At 39.2% G+C, this 21,562-nt stretch overlaps 1 protein-coding gene across 1 annotated transcript in view; it reads right to left on the bottom strand.

Annotated features, from left to right (window-relative positions):
- LMTK2 (lemur tyrosine kinase 2) overlaps nucleotides 1-17,612 on the bottom strand; it is a 60,266-nt gene extending 42,654 nt beyond the window's left edge. The window contains exon 1 of the mRNA XM_009320053.1: nucleotides 17,528-17,612. Within this exon, the coding sequence (XP_009318328.1) occupies nucleotides 17,528-17,612 (85 nt within the window). The remainder of the gene's footprint in view (nucleotides 1-17,527) is intronic.
- Nucleotides 17,613-21,562: the final 3,950 nt, after the last annotated feature.

The following is a 21,562-nucleotide window of genomic DNA, read 5'->3' as shown; positions in this document are numbered from 1 at the left end:
CGCAGCTCGCCTCTGCCGGGGGGGACTCGAGACAAACAGTACAAAGCAGACCCTGGTTCCCCCAGAAGCCCCGGAGCCCTCCGGCAGAGCTTCGCCGGCGGGGCCGCGACACCTGCGCTGCGCCGCCCACCACCCGCAGGGGGGGCGGAGCGGGCGCACGGCTCCTGGCGCCATTTCGCACACCTCCCTCGGAGTGGGTGCCGGGGTCGTTCATGCTCCTTCGCAGGAGAGGAGTACGATGGGTCTCAAGGTAGACACAGAGGTGAGCGTGAACTACTCTCTGCAGCCTGTGCATTTCCAGGGCTGGACGTGACCTTGTTAAACCAATGGTACAAGCAGGATTGAGAAGTAAAGATTATTCTGGTTTAGGTTTAGGTTTGTAATTCTGCTGAATTTAGAGTACATGAAAATGAGGTGACAGTTTTAAGCAGCATAAATCGAAATGTTAATCCTAAGGAATCAGGGGCTCTATGTAGTGAGGAAATAGGGAAATACCGTACGACTAACAAACTAGATTTCCGTTTTCCAAATAATTTAGCAAAAAGGCTAATTATGTCAAGATTATATAAGGACTTTGGGAGCACAGGTTGTCCAAAGAAATGTATGATGAGTGTACCCCTGGGACTTCATGAAAGGAAAGGTTTGTGCTCAAAGTAGTACTTGGAACATGATGTCCAGGAAGACATAACATAAACCTAAATCCCTCTCTGTCACTAAGAATTTTTTCTAGGGTAATTTTTCTCCTACCACAGGGATGTACTTAAAATCAAACTACTTCTCTACCCCCAGATATCCTCTCTCTGGCTTGGAGACACTAATTGTACTACCAAATGACCCATATTTTTTAAAATGTTCTAATTAGTTTTTCTTCCAAGGGAAATATTTTACTTGAATAATGACATGGAAGACAGTCTCCTTTTTTGTTGTTTTAGTAAACTATTACTAATGCATTATGCTGCTTGTTGTGAATTATTTTTTAAAAGCAATATAAAACAATAAACAGTCCTAACGTATTCCTTGTCTGCCTGTAGATTTTATGGACTGGGAAGGCAAAATGTGGTCCTTTGCCTTTAAAATCAGTGATATGTAATATGCAATATGTAACACATTAATTTTTTTTTCCATGTACAAACAGCCACCATCTCAATTTAAATAGCTCTGTACTGATGTGAAACTGATGCCGGTGATGAGCATGCAGCCAGGTCTTTCTCTATGTACACAATAAATATCCCGTGGAAACTTCACGGTTAGCCCTTCATTCGTCACTCTATCAAACCTGCCTCCACAGAGTACAGACATCAGGGCTGGGGCCTCCGCGTGTGAATGCATCTCCTCCTAGTTGACGTTGTAGCCACATTTTTTAATGATGGTTATTCAAACTACACTGTACTTCTGTGGTATAACTACATGGGCAAATCCCGTGTACCTATCACTACAGTGTTTAGAGTCTAAGGTACTTCTGAGATCTGTCACTGACTTCATGCAAATTCCATGCATAAATAATTTTGAGGTTCATAGCAGCTACAGACACAAAGTTTGAAACTTCATTTGTAGCCTATCAGCAGGTTTACAATGCAAGGGAGTTCTCATTTCAACAGTGAAAACAATTCATTGCATTTTAAACACAGCAGACTGCTTTATTTCCCAACCCACCCTATCATAATTTAATATTAGGCCTTTGATGTAATTTACTGATAAAACACCATGTTGTAATATCATCTAGGAAGTTATGGCAGCATATCATTAAAAGGACTTGTCAGAGCACTATTCTATAATGATGGTACACTTAAGGTTAGCTGTGAATTAGTCACTGGTAGAAGCTAAATAGCCAAACCTTCCAGTCCTTTGTTCTACGTGTTAGTCACAGTTACTCCCTATCTTCAAATACACCATGAACATCACAAAAAACCAAAGATACAAAGCCTAATCTCCTACCTGCCATCATCAGGATGTTACGATTCACCCATTTACGATTTCTGCAGTTGAACTTTTGTAGTAACTAGATGTGAGACTAATGGGATGAGCAACCTAATACCACATAATCCAAAAGGTACTTAAAAAGAAGATATATTTACTTAAACAAAACTCTTCCTGTACACAAAATGGGATGTATTACCACATACCACAGCCTCGTGTTTCTTGATTATGCACTGTTATCATCACCAAATTACTGAAGCCGCTGTTCTGTGTGGGAGGTGTTAAAACCTTTTTTTAGAGACAGATAATGGGATCAACTAAAGGATGTTGATGGTTTCATTTTCAGTTGGTTTTCTTCAGTATTTTTTATAACATTATTGGTGTGGAAGGAATATTGTCTAGCAGACTGAGCAAGTTGCCAGAGGGGTGTTAAAGGTCTTCAATGTAACGTGAATAAAGTCCCAAAGGTTCACAATTGGCTTACTGCAAAACAGAGTATCACTGGGCATCAGGAACAGAGCTGATTACAGAACCCAGGTCTCTATTCCAGGTCACTGTTTTAAGCAGAATGATGTGTTTCCGTATATATGAATGTTGAGACACACACCCTGCTCTCCCTCCCCCTGAAAGAAAAATCTCTCATGCTTTCATAGATAACCTTTTCTTTCCCTGCCAGTGTTGTCTTTTTATATTTAACAAAGTGATTTGCTTCTCCACCTAATAGACAGATAGATTTTAACCTCCACTTTCCGTCGTAAGTGTGTTTTTATATAACTGGAGGCATCTTTCTCAGTTCCAATTCTACAGCATCCAAAATTATTTTATATAGCTCCCAAGGAAAATTGGCTAAAAAAACTGGGTTTAAAACAATCAGTAAAGGAAATTTGCTTATTTGAGTCAAATGTTTTCCCCTTAGTATCCATCTGTCACTCTAAAATGGGCTTAGAACAAAACTCTCTGATTTCTTCCCACAAATGCTTAAGCTTGCATTAATATAGCAGGGCATATTTTGAACTGCTGGTAGAAAATTCAGTTTATATTAATTTTAAAATGTGTTAAAGATCCAGCAGCTCTTGTTAATCCATTCTTTGTAAATCCATTAAGGAATTACATTCTTCTTGGGAAATATTTCGTATTTGCATTTGCATCTGCCACTAATGTCCTGGAAAATTTAGTACAAATTTCATTTCTGTTGACTCAGAAATACCTACTGTATTTTGATGGGCCTGACCTGGAAGGGCGCTACCTACTACTTTGGCTTCAAACAGGTGTACTTTGAAGAGGTTTGAACATTAAGATATGAAGACAGATCATAATTGTAAATGTATCTTATTTAATTAATTTAAATTTACTTTATTTACTTTATTAAATCAAATTCATTTCACTTTATTCCACTGAACCATCCTGTGGAATCAATGGAGTTAATCAAAAGAATGAATTTTTGTGAAAGAGCATTTAAATACTCCCTCAAAAAGGCATAAGAAGTGCCAACATCACTATAAATTTCTTCTCAGCAGGATTCCATCCTGGCTTACAAGAAATGCAGTCATGAATGGGCAAATTTCTTTCTCCACATATTACTCTCTGATGATCTTGCCAGCCAAAATGCCAATTCATGCCAATTTTGAAACTGGTTTTTATGCCACTGACAACTGTCTAATGCTGGACTAAAAGATACATCTGTGGTGATAGATCTGTATCTTAAAGCTTCCTATAGAACCTTTCACCAAAATTTTAAGAGAGAAATTATGTGTCTATTCTCTCCAAAAGTATAGGAGATTTAACTAAGTAATTTCCATTAACACAAAAGGAAATGCAAAATGATGACTTCTGTGTAAAGAAGCTGTTGTAAAACTTTCATAGCTACATTAGAAATTCCTTGCCACCCTCTCCTATTTATTTCTAGCAAACGCTAAACTGTGTGCTCTATTAAATTTTGCTCCAGATGCAGCAAAGCAGTACTGAGTATAGTGAGAAACCTTTTAACCAAATGAATGTCTAATGCAGTACTGCTCTAAGTATACATTATATGTGTGTCAAGGAAAAAAAAAAGCAAAACAGAAAGAATATTCTCACACAGACCAAGTAAGACACAACAGATCAAACAACGAGGTTTCAATTCAGCCTTTCCTCATGCAATACTTTCATTAAGGCAGTAGTTGTGGAAGCTGCTCAGCATCTCTCAAAAACTTGTCCTATCTGAGACTACTCAAATAAGCAAGTGTTACTGCTTAAGGCTTCATGTGTTTTTACACTGTAGGTGTAATATGACAAGAACAGCACTCCTGCAAAGGAATCGTTCAGCAACATTTCAGCCTAAGTGCACAGGTTTAGTAAAACTACCTACAAGTTATAGAACCAGTGCCTCTTTGAAAACAATCAATCTGCAGGCTGCAGTGAATGGTCCTGTAATTAGCCATGTTTAAACAAGTATCTATCTTGCTGGTGTAAACTCTGTTCACACAAGCTTGCCAAAAAAAGCACTATCTGTTTCTGGACCTCTAGATTTTTTTTAAATCGGTTCAATAAAGGAAGGCAAACATTTGAGCAGAAGATATAGTATTATTTGCATGTCTCTCTAAAAAGTAATTCTAATACTAAATTTTAATAAATATTATACATCACCACTTGAATGCATCACCTGTTGAAAGAGAAAAATTGAATGAGTTATTCAGAGCTGTGTTTTGAGTCCTATCAAACAGGGTATTCCTGATCAACCTGCCTATTAATGTAATACTTTCCATTTCCATACCACTTGATACCTAACTTTATAAAAAATAATTAAGGAAAACCTTCATACAAGTACCAGTTCTCATTAACATTGAGCAAGCTGAAGCTCAGGGAAGATTAAAGGACATTTTTTTACGTAGGTAAGCACTTACCTCTCATTTTAAGTATTTTTAATAACCTGATCCTAAGTAACTGCTCCAAAATTAAACCAGAAATTATCTTAGACCACTTGCATTCCCCTTTAACAATCTTTCACTGACTTCCACACTTAGTTTTAGTAAAAGCATAAGCAAAGATTTCAGGCTAAGGACCACTCTGTGTATGGGGGGGGAACCTCATCCCAATTTGAAAATAATTTGCAATACTGCCAAAAGGAATTTTTAAAAGAAGCCCTTGGATCTAGAGGCCAGATCCAGAAAGGGATAAATAAAACAGACTAAGTAAGCTGCTAACATACAGACAACTGGTGTTCTGATGCTTTCAACTGAAGTGCACACTTGGAAGAAAAACACAAGGATTCCAGATTTAAAGGAAGGCGCAGTTCACTGAAGGACTGTGAGGGAAGGAAGGATCTACCTTGTACTGAAATGTTGATGCTTTGCAATCTTACTTATTCTTCTTATATTAATGAATGTTGCCTTCCAGAGCACTGAAATTTCAACATGACCAATTAGGCAGAGAAGAATTGAGGTGAATCAAGACAAATTAATCAGGATCAGGAAGAATCTTGCCAATTGAGCAAGGTGCACAAACCAATACATCTAGCACGTGTACACTGGAAAACGTAATTTTTGATACTTTCATTTATTTTTAATAGTTATGAGTTCAAAGGACACAATTCGGAACAAGAATCATTTATCGAAGGTAGCAGTTGGACATAAATTTCTGCACTATTTGGTAATCAAAATGGAAAGAGGTATAAAATACCTCAATGAAAATTTGTTACAGAGAAAGCAATGAAAACCAATGAGCAAAGCTTATGCTGCAGACAAGGAACAACTCACTAAAACCACACTGCAGACGCATTTTAAAAAACCTTGGCACTATTAGGGACAGTGTCTTTTTTAAAAAGTTTACTTATTAATTTTAATTGGTTACTTACAAAAAACAAACAGACCTGAAATATGTAGCTTATTTTCCTTATCCTTGCAGTCTGAGAGTCTAAAGATCATCCAAGAATCAAAGACCTCCTATCTTCCACAATCCCTTCCTCATCTTTTTGATAAAACTAATCCAACAGAAACAGGTTTACAAAATTATTTAAACTTTTGGAGTGTTACAGGTGAAGTTGCTTTGCTAGGTGGATTACAAAATATAGACAGATAAAAAGATAGTGAAAATTTAAGCAAAGATCATACTTACTGCAATTGTTTTTTCATCTCCAATGCTAGCAACTTAATAAGCTCAACTCACCGTGAGGGATGTTCTTTCCCCCCCCCTCGTTACAGCATCACAGGAGCATTGCATGTCCTTTAATTCTGCACTATGTTGTTTTGGCTATATCCTACAAGGGAGTAGGGCTGCTTATGTGATTGATACTACTTATGTGTGCCAGTATATGCAGAAATATGTCTCATATTTTTACTGATGAACTCTAGGAAAATCCAGGGAATGATCCCATCTTGTATGAGCAGTAGCTACCCGAGCACAAAAGACGTTTTTCAAAACGCTCACCTCTTTGCTACTTTTCAAAGCTTTGACTAAACTGAAAAGGTCTAATTTCATTCAATAAATGTCAGTAGTTATAATTTTCCTCTCCAATCCAGGAAAGGAAAAATTCATCCAAATAAAAAATGCATTTATCTTTATGGAGAACTGTTGTTTTCTTTTGCTATCAAAGTAATGTAGAAACCAATAAATATACCTTAGTAGGATGTTTATGGTATATCAGACAACACAGAATCTAAATGACTTCTGAACAGTGGAAGGGGTTTGATGATAAATTGCTGGCTATTTAGGAATGTTGTGAATCAACCTCTATATATACTGAGTAATTAGGAAGAAGTGGTGGCTGACAAGTTGCATTTTTTTTCTTCATAATTTCCAAATGTAAATTATTTGAACATGAAGGAAATTCAATCTAAAGATCCAAAGCTAATCAAAATCCAAGGGCTGTATGATGTTCAGCAAGAGGATCTCTTATTCAGATCTGTACACAATACCAAAAGGATATGCTGTTTCAGTACTGTAAACTCCATGGCGTACAGTGACTATCATTGTAAATTGAGAAAAAACATCATAAGAGATTAAACTAGATGAGAAAACAGTTAGCAGCACCTTTGCCAACATTTTAATTCCTCTGCAAGTGCATGCTACCAATGCTCAGTAATTTTGACCATCCGAATGTTTTTAGAACATGGCAGGTGACGTACCTACTCCAAGACATTAGAAAATGTTAAAATCACATCTACTTGAAACTTCCTTTTAATGCAGAAGCAGAAGCAGACTAGGAATTTTAAAGATAAGGAAAAAAACCAACTCTATGTCATAATGTACCACATAAACATTAAACATAAAGCATTATTTCCTCTTGTGTTTTGAGGATGTGCCATCAGCACATGGCTGGAAAGCTGCCTAACAAGCTGACAACTTCTGAATTAACCTTGTGTGAACACAGCTCGAGTTATCTATTTATAAAGTCATATCACAGGTGTTGCCTACAGTGGGATATATACAGTGGGATAAGCAGCAGTTAACAGAGCTGTTCTCATTTTGATGCGACCCAGGTGCTCAGTTGTGCCTTATCAGCCTTTCTAGCTAGTGCTCTCAATTAGAAATTCAGAGAGCCTGGCATCTGGCACAGGAAGACAACAGAAATTAACATTACCATTTCCCAGGGGTCATGGATTAAACATGGCTTGCACCTGCTCTGTTTACTGCTGAGCTGGTAAAAGCAGGATTATCACTTTTATCCTTTCATTGGTTAAATTTTACAGCTTAACCATCCAACACAGTATGGACCACTTTTTAATTTGACCCAAATATAATCTTCATCCCACACAAACCTCTAGACACATTTATTTTCATCAAAGACATGTCTCAAAAATGCTGAATCGCTGAATGTAGGTAACAGAAGATGTTATTTTTATCAAGCAAATTAAGACAACTTGTATTACATTCCTACACGTCTTAAATACTCCTGTCTTATATGAAAATCTTCCACTGCTCTTTGTGCATAAGCAGAAACATCAGCGTATCACGTCTGATTTTTCCTCTGCCTAGTATTTGATTACAGCTGTCGGGAGATCAGAATCGTTACAAGAGCTTTCCTCTTCACTGGCGGTGTTGCACAATTAGCTGGTCCCACCACTGGGAATGGGCTTGTACACACGTCCTTGCTGCAACATGCTTTGCTCCACCTGTGCTGGCAAACACAAGCCTGGCAACAATCTATTAGCATTCTCCATGCTGATCTAGATTCCCTGCCCGGGCAGACCCATTGGAGAGGAAATACCCATGCTGAGGATTCCTGGTCTCATCTATTGGGAGCCTCATCCTGTAGAGGAGGTGCTAATAGGAGAGAAAGTGGAGAAGGAAGGTGTCTAGAACATCAAGATGATCACTGAAAGGCAGGAGATCCTGCCTGTGCCCCACCATCACCTGCCAATGACTCCCACAGAGATCTGAACAGCACCAGTTAAATCTTGGACATAGGCTAACCTTCTCTCTAGGCTCTGGTGCTGTGGCACTTATGCAGGTGGCTCAATTAATGTACACAGTTCTCCTTATAGTTAGAGTAAACTCTGAGTGAGAAACACACAGGAGCTCTACCATGGATTGGTTTAATGTCCAAAGAGCTTGCCAGTGGATATTGCTTCCCCTATGTGCTCTAACTGCTTTTTTGCTCTGTCATTCCTGTCCTTGTCTGAAATACAGTTTTGTCCACCACTGAGAAATTAAGTACATCTCCAGATGGCTCTGAATATTTGCTTCCTTTAAGCAGAGTTTTGTACTGCTGTATAGAATTGCAAGACATTACAGAATATCACAGAAAGTATGCTTAGTGCTGTACAATGAAAACACAATGTTCAGCCCACTGGTTAAAAAGGCTAAAAACTAAGTAAAGCATAGATATGAAGGTCACCATTTGGAACATGGAAGGTACATAATAACTGATGGATTTGCTGACCCTGTGTTGAAGGAATCTTGTATTTAATGATTTACAGCTATATATAGGTCATTCACATAGAGAAAGAATATTCATTACTTTCAGAGGACCAATAAATTAGTTGCTGTACACTGCAAATGTATGGACAACAAAAACTGAAACAGTTTTTTTTATTTTACTGCTACTGCATAACAAGCAATTAGCATATGCACTTGTGATAATTACAAATTAAAATATGCAATTGGTCGTGCATTTTGTGTATGTAATTTTGAGTCCCATTCATCATCTGGCCCAGGAAATACTGGGAACAGCTATCATTTATAGTCATGTTTATTTACACCACTCTGGAAAAGAGACTCTTGCACTGGGTCTGATTGTTTTCTGCATGATCAGTGTATAGCCATCTTAGCATAAATGAGACATAGTCAAACGGATTTGAAGTAGAACAGGCATTCATGTGTTCTGCCTACTGCATTATTATTGATATGCTTTTGCTTTTTGCTTCACGTTACTACATTTGGCAAAAGAACTCAGGCTCCTGCCCAATCTTAAAAAAAAGAATTATTGAGGAAGGACGGAAAAGGAATTCCACAGATAGATTTGCACGATAGACATATACAAGAATGCATATAAAATCCCAAAGAAACAATGGCTACATTAGTGCTACAAGTTCTGTAAGCCTTTAAGCTGCCAGCAGAATATCTCTTTGATTCTGCACTTTTTTTAACTGCCACAGACTTCGACAGCAGTTCCGGCCATTCACAGAATGAAGGGTCAGCCTCTAAGAGACTGATAAGATCTTGTAGAGATTACTAGAAAGGAAGAAATACACCCACTTAGGGCTAAATCTTCTGAAAAAGGACATGCTAGGAAGAAAACAGTGTCTTTCAAAATGGAACTACAAGAAGCAGAAATTGGGGATCTGCCTTGTGTTGTGACTATGTTTAGAAGCACAGTATGACCTTATTTATATAAGGGCCTCAACTCAAATTAGTTGAGGAAACCCCCATTCCCAAAACTAGGAAAAGAAGATATAAATTGCATTCACTTAAGACTCCTTTCAGACTTGCTCATCATTCATTATCTAATTTTGCAGATGCTGAAAAATGAATTCCTAACTGAGAAATTAAAGATGAAGCACACTAAGAGTGAAATAAACGCAATATGGGAATGAGATGAGAACCTAAGGAAAATTTCATATCGCATTTCCCGAAAGGGAGCTTCTGTCAGAAGGATGATCGTGACTGCATTAACAAGCCCCCTAGTTATTCCCAGCAACATGACTTTCAACAGCCTTTGATACATATAACGACAACTTTGCAGTATTAAATCTTAATTTGTTGTGAGTAGAATTCTTCCTTGATTTTTCTCTCCACTGACTCTGATGCAATTAATTCCCCTGACAATGCTGCTTATAAAACCAGATAAGCCAAGTTAAAGCAGTTAATAAGAAATATCCATGGACCACACTTTTTTTCCCCTGCCTGCAATATCCTGTGCATATCTTTATGTAGAAACAATGACTTTTCTTGAAAATATTATATAGTTCGTGTGACGAGAGGCTGGAATTCTTGGTTTTACATACATATACATTAATGACCTTAAGAAGAAAATTGCTGCAAGTCAGAACTTTATGTAGCTTTCAGAAATGAGAACTGGATCTAGGTCAAAACCGAAGCTTTAAATAAATACTACAGACTTTGGGGAAATTGAGGTCTGGACTGTGCAGCTTTGGTTTTGTAAACAGGAAAGATTATTCTGTATTTTCACTGGCATGTAATTCACATTACAATACAGTTTTGAAGAAACAAATATATGATCACTTATAAAACATTTTTCCTAACTGCTAATGAATCTACAGTGAAACAAAATAACAGGCTAGGATGTTGCTCAACCCTCAAGCAAACATCCCCTGGAAACTCACATTATGTATCTTCAGATGATAGAACAAGGTGTGAGATACGAATAAGGCTTCCCTATCCCACAAGTCAGTTGAGTCTTCGCACTTTGATTCTGCAGTCAGAACTTCAACTATATGGGTCCCAATGTTGACTCATGTGCATCTTACAGGATCACAATCCTGATTTGGTAATACTGCCCAAAAAAGTTAAAATCAGAATGAAAGTTCCCATTGCAAAGTTTTTTGTCAAAAACATCATGTGAATATAATGCTTTGGAAAGACCTGGATTGATGCTATAGACTATAAATAGCTGAACCGGTAACTGCTTTGACTGTGAAGGCACCGAAACGACTTGTTTCTCCAAAACATTCAGTCATCCCTAATTGGACCTGGGACATACATTGGGAGTTAGATATTATTAAAATACAAATAGTATTAATGATAATACCGTTAATACTATCATATACTTGCACGGGTATCTAAGAAACATGATACATAGCATGTAGTTGTGCCCATAGAATAATATACGTTTCAGGTTCGGTTTGTCATCTCTATTAAGCTGTCACACATACTGCTGCTTGTACAAAACTCCACCTGAGTTGGAGCTGAAAGACGATGTTCAGAAACAGAGCACACATCTGCCCAATTTTCTTCATCAGCATCTAATTATGGTAGTATTTGCAGTGACATACTGCCTAAGAGCTAAAGTCATGGACAAAATCATATCTACCCAATGGAGCTTACAACCCAAGTAGCACTATACAGACTGCATGGAATTACTCATATGAATCAGACAAGCTGGATCTGCTGTCCAAACTTAGGTACTCATGTTCACTCTCCATCCTAAAATTGTAGGCAGAAGATCAAGTGTTTATTTCAGCTGTCATTTCCCTCCTGTAATTCTTCCCCCATGTGAAACAACCCTCCTGTCTCCCCCACCCTGTGGAGCTGCAACATGCAAAAGATGTTTCGGTTTCTGATGAAGTTAGGCAGAAGGCAAAACAAGGACTTGACTTGTGCTACAAATCTGTTAGCAGTCAAGCCACTCCTGAGGATAAGGAAGGATGCTGGCTTTGTCCTATTCTAGATAGATTCCATCACTTCCTCAAGTTAACCATTTCATATCTACATCACCTCCAATCTCATACACTGGAAGTATAAATTCCCCTTTGCCTGTCCTTTCCAGCCAGAAGCAAGCTTAGGATGACATCATGCAATGTAACAAAAACTAGTACTATCAAGTTAGCTCCATGTTCAGCTCACCTCAAATCATTCTATGCCCTTGTGCCTGTGTTCTGTTGTCTTCATTCTAGATGTTTCACTCTTAGAGCCTCATGCAGACTATCTCGTGCCTTGCCAAGAAGACAAGAAACTTCAGATAGTTTCCTGCCATTCAGCTAGCGGGAGGAAGGCATATAAAATTTGTTACCAGCAGGCCAGAAGTTCTTTGCAAACCATTCTATCATTTTAGAAACACTATTGCACTGGTGGTACGTCTTTAAGCCATGTTGTCCCTTTGCAGTAGTCAGTCCCCAAACTCCTCAAAAGACATGACTGACCAAACATCTATTCAAAAAATATTCTGAACATCAAGCAGAGCCCACAGAAATACCAGTGGAACATTCCAGTACTAAACTTGCTGTTCCTATCCTTTCTATTGAGAAATGACCTCCTAATATGCTCTGAGAACTACTAATTAAGACCTACTAAAACCTTTTGCAGATACAATATGCCAGGTAAGCGCCAATCCTTTCTGTAAGTACCATACTACAATGGAAAGGTATGAGAACAGCAGTAGTGAAACATAGTCAAGAAGTGTTATCAGATAACAGGCAGGAGAATCATTGTATCTGAATTAATAACATTGCAGTTAAAGAAGGCTGTTCTTGCTACATGGAGAAATGCAGAAGTCCTGACCAGAGCTGCTAAACTGTAAACACCGTGAAACTGCCAGGATGCTGTTGCCGGCACTTACCTTTGAAGAGGAGTTGAGCTATTTTTAATCTGATGGAATGGTTTGAAGATGAGTCAGATACAAAATTATTACTCTTTCTCCAATTCACTGAACCTTTTGCTGCTCTCCCCCTTTCTAATTTAATTTTGCATCTCTGAAAAATTAAGCATGATGCATTGCAGCCAGTAGTAACGGATGAAAGGGAAAGCATTACTTGAACCACACAGTAGAAGTCTCATCCTGATTCAGGAGACAAGAATATCTCTTTCCACTCACTGTCATGCTTTCCCTTCAGGCTCCAGCTACAATGCATGCTGCCCTTAGCTATTATCTAACATAGAAATGCACAATATTTACTTTCTGAAAACAGTTGTTCCTGACCCTATGATGGCAATTCTTCATTGTGCAAACATTTGAAAAATGCTTTGCATCATCCAGCTCTGTCTGGAGGCACTCCCAACAACAGCAGCTGGGTGTGTCCAGCCACAAGTGACTGGGGTGAAAAGAACTTCAGCAATGTCATTTCTCAACAAGTCCTTTATTTTTTGTTTGATGTTGCCTTCACTGCCAAGAAGCAAATCTCTGGTGGATTCAGGGGATCAGGTATGTGGGAGAGCATTTCTCCCCTGGCCCCTGGCCCTGCTGAAATTTATAATCTCAGTGAATGCCTTCATGATGTGGCTAAAATAATTTCTCTGCAGAAGTAAAGAACAAATAAGACATGGAGATGGCTCGTTAGCTCAAATAGATCTCTCCGCAGGAAATGCCTTGACTATTCTCATTGGCTCTGGGTGCCAGAAAAATACTGAAAAAATGACATCCACAGGGGAACAAATCAATAAGCATGAAAAACAGTGCTTCTGTACTCTAACTTCATATTAATACTTCTCTCCGATAATCCTGAGTGGGTAGTCAGGGCCTGAGGACCTATGGAGTCAGGGTGTTCAGACAGGCAGCTAAATTATCAAATGTCTATTTCAGACCATCTTTGACTGTGAAAAGTATTCAGTTACCAGCTGACCACTGGCAGTACACAGCTTCTCTTCTGCCTGCCTCAGACAGGACGTGCCCTGTCTCTTTAGAAAATTGTCTTGCATAGACAGAATGGCAATGCCAAAGGCAGTGTTAGAAATCAGAAGCTCCGAGGTCTATACACAACTCTGCTGGCGCATGGAGATGCCTCCTGCACTTCAGCTGGGGACAGAATATTCCCACTAATGCACTATGTAGGGAGCTTCTTAGGAAAGACAGAAATGAGAGCAAAGGAGGAAGGGTATCACTGAACGTTAAAGAAATGGCTGAGTGTAAAGAAATCTCCTGTGATCACACAGATGAAATAGATTCTGTTTGGGTGGAAATTACTGGGACAAGAGATGACACAATCTGCCCCAGAAAGATAGTGCTGAGGATCTTTTACAGCCTCCTTCCTTTATTCAAACTTGAATATAAGTTATAAGGGATGTAAAATTGCAGGAAAATAATTCCTTGTTTATGGAAGAATTTAACTTCCCAGACATAATGCAGAAAATAAATGCCACCAATGATGGTGGAGCTCCATCAAAGACATAGGATGGTAAAAGATGGATTTCTTTAATAATCAATTAACTAACTGGAGATGGTGTTACTTCAGAGTGAGCAAAGAGGACCTTTGCTTTCATTTACATAAGGCTGATGACAGATGGGAATGATATATAAAAGAAACAGCAGTAGGATAACAGAAATTACAGTATCTTAGGAGAAACAAACTGTATTTCTTAATGCAACAAACATTGAGGGATACATACAATCTCTTCCCTAGCATATTGGGATAACTGGTATATGAAATTACAAGCAAAAGCAGCATTTAATGAATTTGAATGAAAGTTTGCCTAGGACTTCAGTATAGCAAATATAATGTTTATACTCTAAAAAGTATTTTTAGAAAGTATATATATTCTGAAATGTATTTTTTAACTTCAGTATAATGCTAAGTCTTACAACAGATTTTGAAAGAAAGAACAATTAATTGTAGGGAGGCAAAGAGAATGTCAGAAAAAATACATGGTTTACCAAAGTATAGGATGTCAATCTGAGCTAGTATATTTTGAGTAAGACAATTTTGAGTAAGTCTTTTTAGAACCAAATAATGCAGTGAACTCAGTCTGTTGAAGTTGAAACAGATCATTTGATACAGTGCTCCATAGGAAATCATTACTGAAAGTGGAGATGATACAAAAGCAATGTGAACAAGGAGCAACAGGTTATAATAAAAAAGGAGTTATAAGAATGGAGCAAATTACCCAATGGTGTTCCTCAGGGATTGGTCTTTGGAGCAATACCATTTAATGTATACTTCCATGAACTAGAAATAATGATCAGGCCCAGCCTCAAAAAGTTTGCATGTGATACAAAACTGGAAGGGATTGCCAATACTGAGGAGGACCAGATCATCACACTGGAATTAGATTACCTTCTTGCCTGCAGTGATAGAAATTTAATAATGTGAACTGCAAAGCCATGTTCTTGAGATTCATCAGCTGGAAGCAACAGAGAAGGAAAAAGATCCAAGTGTTCTGATAGACTGTCAGTGTGCCAGAGCTGCCAGTATGACACAGCTGTGGAAACAGATAATGTAATGTTCAGATGGGTTAGGTGAGATTTTTAGTAGAGAAGGAAATATTGGGACTTTTAAACAAGACATTGGTAAGATTTTCTGTGAAATATTTATACAAATCCAGTCAACAGTGTTGAAAAAGATTAGCTTAAACTGGAATCAGTGCAGGCTGGCTATTAGAACGATTACAGAAATATCAGTCTTAGGAAGAGATAGAAAGAGCATGGTTTGTTCAGTTTGACAGTGGAGAAACAATATGCAAGTCTTTTATAGATTTTGAGATAAATAGCATGGAAAAATAACTAAGTTAAAGGTTAACATCACTGTGAGATCAATTTTTTATAATCTGATCAGCAGTATGTTCAGACTGAAAGCTAAAGAAAACATTTCTAACTATTCAAGGAGATCACACATTGGCATGATCATTCAGAGACAGCAGTAAGGGCAAGGAACCTAAAGATGGAACTTGATATACCCATGGAAGAGTTGTATAACTAAGAAAGAAAATCAGTCTGTGGTCAATAAATGTTTTGGATACCCCTAAAGGGGTTTGAAACAAGACTAGATCTCTCTCGCTCTGTATTTATTGTGTATGGATCCCATGCTTCACAGAGCTTTTTGATTGCCAAAAGGTTCCACCAACAGGGAACCAGTGGGTTCCTCCCAACACCTCCCAGTTGCTGCACAAGTGAGCTTCTGAGTTTTTTTCACATTCCTCTGAAACACTGGAGCTTTGACAATTGTTCAGTTTCATCTCTGAAAGAAGACATCTGCCTGGGCAGTGCATGTTGCATTGGGTGAGACATAGCTAAATGATCTACTTCTCATCCTGGACAGCTGTGATTTGTATTTGGCCATACTGATGTGTGGAAAGACACACACGATGGGACCTCACTGGACCAGCTCCTCCTCTCCAGTCCCCTTCTGCTGCACTGGCTCCAGTGCAGTAGCACATCACCTAATAGTGCCGTCTGGTTCTCCCTTTTTAAACGTAATACACTCTCTTCCATCGCCTAAACTAATTATTGGTTGACATTTTATCCTCTACAACCTTACGGCTGAATTTTCATTCCTTAAGTGCTTGCTTTTTCTATTCTTACTTATCTTGGTATAAATCAGAAGTAACCCTCCTGTAGGCCCCCCCTTAGTAATTGAAATTGGACATGGGTTATTACAGAGGACTTGGGAAACTTGGATTACTTATTATATTCTTTTCAAATACCCTTTGCCTCCTAAGAATTCTATGCAGCATCAGCTGCTCAGTCTACATTCTCTGCTTTATTGATTCTTCTCTCTTTTATCAAAGTATGGTATGTGATAAGGAACTTTTGCTGTGACGCTATATAAGTTCAAGGACGCCACTTCTGTACCTGCCAAAGGTGATTCTCTGAACTACTCCAGGACGGCTGAATGTCTTTATATTATTCTCTTCTCTACAGCTAACATCTTCACCACCCTATTTTACAAGGAAAGAAAGCCAGAACAGTTACATAACATGTTCCAACAGGAAGCAAAGTAATTGCCAACATTGTGTTTATTTTCTTTGTTTCCATGTCAAACTGAAAAAAAGCTCATATCCCACTGTGAACTACCTGGCCAAATATAATCCCTTCTTGTATGTCTGAGAAATACCTGTGACATCTCAAACATTTGTGGGAGTAATATTAATAACAGTAACAACACCACCACCACCACATTTACCATGGTTTGAACTCACTCTGCTATGTTCCTTTTAAGCTCTTTCCCAATGGTATCATAATCTGTCTCTAGAGCTCTCACATAGCCCACTCAGGTTGTCCATCACATGAAATCTTTTCTTATTTTTCTGGATTTTTGAACATGTGAAATTGGTATGAGTAACTCTGATTTAATCACAAAATCCTCTGTAACTTGTAGCCTGTCAGGATAAGCTGGTTTATTCTCTTAGAATAAGCATAATTCCAATAGGCTCTGACTGTGCACTTAGACACTCCTGTGTCCCAATGGATATAGCACTGCAGGATATTTCAAATCCCAAAGGACTACTTTGTTTGAAATTGGGTCCTTTATTCATTTGAAGATCCACTTTCTGAGGTTTCTACATAATAGAAGGCATCTACATAAGGTTTAGCATGGGTGGATATGATTCAGGTAGCAATGCCAATGGGAGCTATTCATAGCTTGATGAGAGAATCAAGACTATAGTGGAAAATCTTTCTGGAGAACTGAACCTCCACAGCGGAGGAATGCGCTAGGAAAGATGGCAGTGGGATCAAGACTCACGTACAAGATACTGTGGCAGGATGAAAGGAGTTTGGGTCATCTCAGAGCAGCTCTATTCTCACCTGCAGGAACCAAATAGGGGACACAAAACAACAGAGCAGCTGGAAGGGGCAGCACTGGAAACTTCCTTGACTTGGCTGCTGACATTTTGCCTCTCGATTTTTGCACTGCAAGGCAGGATTTAGTGACCTATCAATAAATCCTCATATTCATCCTCCCAGCTAACTCAGCAGTGTAAGAGGGGTAGTCTTTTTCATAAAATATGATTACAAGTGTTTTCACAGGCTTGATTTTTTTACATACTTACGGCCTCAGCTTGTCTGTGTAGCTTGCATGCACATTGCAGAACCCAACAGCATGCCGACAGGACATTACATTCTGTGGGAACACAGTTAACTCACAACCTGATCCTGCAGCCTCCTGGCACTGAAGAACCAGTCATCATCCCTTCCCCAGCAACCCCAGGGACCTTGTCCACAGCCGAGTAGCCACAAGGTGGTGCTCATTAATCTCTCTGCATGCACGGAGCCTGGACATTTCAAACGGCGAGATGCTGAGCTGGGCTAGGGATCGTCTAGTGGCTGGGAGCCAAGCTGGGTGAGTACTTCACACACTTAGTCCTTGAACAAGTGTTTTCTACATCAATGTTTGCAAATCCTCCACCTCTAAAAGCTTTACATTTTAAGAAGTCTTATGAAGTGTAACAAACATATTAAGGTAACATATGAAGGGAGCCAAGAGACAGCCTAACATACTGCTGTCAATCCTACCAGAGCTTGTAACTTAGTGTTTGCAGGCTTACCACACTTGTACTATTCTTCCTGCCAAGCTCAGACAACGGAAGCAAAAAGGAGAAAGGCAAGATAGCCTAATATGTGTAGTACAAGACAAGATCTTGTTCACATTTTCACTCTTGTTATTTTCCTGTCTCTTGGTCATTCCCTTCTCCCTGCCTATTGATTTCTCTTCAGTCTCCGTTCTCTGCTTCTACTGTATCCCCTGTCATGTTTCTGCCCCCCTCACACGTTTCTGCTCCCCGTCGCCTTTCCGCCACCCCCGTCGCCATTTCCACTGCCCCCATCGCTCTTCCACCCCCACATCGAGCCCCATCATCATCCCTCTGCCCCCCACCGTTGTCTTCCTGCCCCCCACCATCATGTCCCTGCCCCCACCGTCATGTCTCTGCCCCCCCCTCAGAAAACATAAAGGAAGAGGACTCAGCAAGCCAACCCCTGACTGACATGTACAAAGCTTTGATCTCCCCATCTTTGCCACCATGGCTGCAGCAGAGCCATACTGCAGAGTGCAATTCAGAGATGGATCACCGCCTTTCACTGTAGTCTGAGAATCAGCTTCTGTTTGAAGAACTTATATTTACATAAATATCGCAGTGTAGGAAAGACAACTAGACCTCACTGATCACAATGAAAAGCCCTCCCTAAACAGTTCTTGATTAAGATAACACCCCGTTACTTATATTTCTCCTCTAATAGCAGGTCAGACCTGCTTTTACATGCTTTATTCATATAATCATGTCAACATGCATCACATGCAACATGTGCTACCTGTGTTGATACTAGCTGGACAAGATTAGGTATCTGTATTTATTTATATTGTACTTCATCTCAGAACAGGTGGTCTCCCTGATTTCTTGGCATCACCAGCATGTGTGGGCAATGCATGCATGCCCATTCTTGCATGCATTGGCGTCTATGGCTCCTATAGTTGTATGACTTATCCCTGGGTAATGCCAACTAAATCAAAATTATGTTTATGCATAAGAACTGCTTTATTTTTCAGACATCCAGCTTTAGTGCAGGCAGCTCCAAAATGCCTTCCCTTCTTCTCTCCTTAATACCTTGTCAGAATTTGATTAGTGCATTATCCCTTCTATTCTTCCAGGACCAGCCTTTAAGCAACAGAATTCACTCATCTTTTCCATCCTATTCTTATGACATTTCCTCTTAGGCAAATCCTGCCCGCTCCATGATCACAGAGGACTCCAAAAATAATTTAATCTGCAAGGATTGACTGCCAAGTGGGTGTAGAATTTTATGAGTCCACACACGGTGGCCACATCCTTTGCAAAGACTAGTTCCATGGTTGTTGACCGTTACATACCTAGAAAGTGTAACAGAGTGCAAGGTGCATGTTTGGGATAAATAAAAATCTGCTGCCATTGCTCTGTATCACCCTCCAGGAGCATCACAGCAACATCAGAGACATGAAAAAGCCTCCGCTGGCACTGTGCCCATTGGCCCTGGTGAGACAGCTTTGAGCCACTGCTGAATGCCTCAACTAAGCTAGAGGAGGCAGTATTTATCCTTCTCCTTTGGTTTTAGTTAGACAATCAGTTTGCCCAGCTTGATCCCCCTACTGCCCCAGCAATGATTATCCAACATACAGCATTCCTTTGACCATTGTAAGAGCAGAATACTCCACAGTTGACTGCTCCAACAGCATAGTTTAAGTTATACCTCATCCAAAAGCAAAGTACTGTGCATCTGCTACAAAAAGCTGGAAGACCTCAATTCCCACGCCGCTGCTTCAGTCACTTGGGACAAGTCCTGAATCTTTAAATGCCATTCAGAGATCACAGAGATGCATTACCATATCCATGATGATTTACCATTTGTTCAGTTGCCCCTTTGTCAATCAAAACAATCAAAGTGATTAATAAATCCCAGCAGTTTCAGAGAGGCTTGCTGTACTTTCAATGGACAGCAGTATCTATCACAGTAGAGAAAGATGTGCTTGCTTTCCCATTGCTAGTTTCAGCTTTGGGAGGTCTATAAGCCAGCCATAAACAGCTACTTTTAATTACAATTAGGCTCCAGATCTTCACCTACCAAAGTAAGATAAATCTGCAATGTGGTTATATGTGTGTACCTTATTTAAAGCAGACACACCGAGAAAAATGTAAGTGCAGAATTGCTGACTGACTGATTGAGTAACAGTCCAAATTTGCATGATCTTTACCCACGTTTTTACACTGGCTTAGTCTGTAACATTACTTAAAACATTCCCTACTCCTGAGACTAATCTGACTTATTTACATATTTATTCTTGCACTGCTCCAAATCCCAGTACAACAGCTACCTCCCAGAGAATGTGGATTTTGAAAACAAACAAACAAACAAACAAAACCAGATCCAAATAGGAGCTTCATTCTAGAATTGAACCTTTCCCTCTTTCTTTCACACAAATACCGTTATGCTATGCTTTATAAAAGTAGCTGCTGGGCAGCTGCCTAAAAATAGAAAGCTTCAAATTTTTTACTTTAAAATAAAGGCAAAGCAGAGAAATTTCTCTGATAACTCTCTATCTGATGCTGGAGGGTTGTTTTAAAAGTAAGTTATTTATTTTAAAATGTAGTTTCCTTTTAACACCAAAGGCTTTTTTTACACATGAGGGTTCCCTGGTACATAGTTGGTAGAAAGTCACGTGTTAGGTTTTCAGGGTGAACGATGATTAAAGAACAAAATCATTACCATAAGCATTTACTTTTTTGATAATTGTTGAGCCTGTAATGACTAATATATCTGATTACCAGTGGAAAAGCAATGACTGGCCCTTTCCTTAAAAAGGAAGCACCTTGCCCCATCTTCTGGACAAAAAGTGGCTGAACAGGATGGCGAGTTTTGCAGCTAGGCCACTCCAAGGAATCATATGCTAAAGTACCACTGATGAGGAGCTTAGCGAACTGGGTTTGTGACAAGACATTAGCAGACTTCAGATCTAACCCTGGCTCTAACCCTGGCTCCAATGTGGATTTGCAAAGTATGGTATTGGGCTGTAATACCGCACAATAACCACTTTTGCCATAGCCTTGACCACAGCTCCTCTTTGGTCACCACTTATGGGGGTCACATTAGTACACAGAAGTTAGTGAAAATGGAAGGTTAATGTAGCCTAGTGTCAGCATGTCACTTCTTAGCTTCAGTAAGCTAGGGATCTTGTGTCTGCACTGAAGAATGATTCATTTTAAAAGAATGTAGGTATCAAAATGCAGGCAGTTCTCCAACTACATACAAGTTGGACTATCTGTTTCTTGCTGATACAAATTTTCACACGCTAGGGGGGAAAAGTGCTGGTTT

The sequence above is a fragment of the Pygoscelis adeliae genome, unplaced genomic scaffold (assembly GCF_000699105.1).
Source record: "Pygoscelis adeliae isolate BGI_AS28 unplaced genomic scaffold, ASM69910v1 Scaffold242, whole genome shotgun sequence".
Classification (NCBI taxonomy): Eukaryota; Metazoa; Chordata; class Aves; order Sphenisciformes; family Spheniscidae; genus Pygoscelis; species Pygoscelis adeliae.
This window is presented reverse-complemented; position numbering and strand designations above follow the sequence as displayed.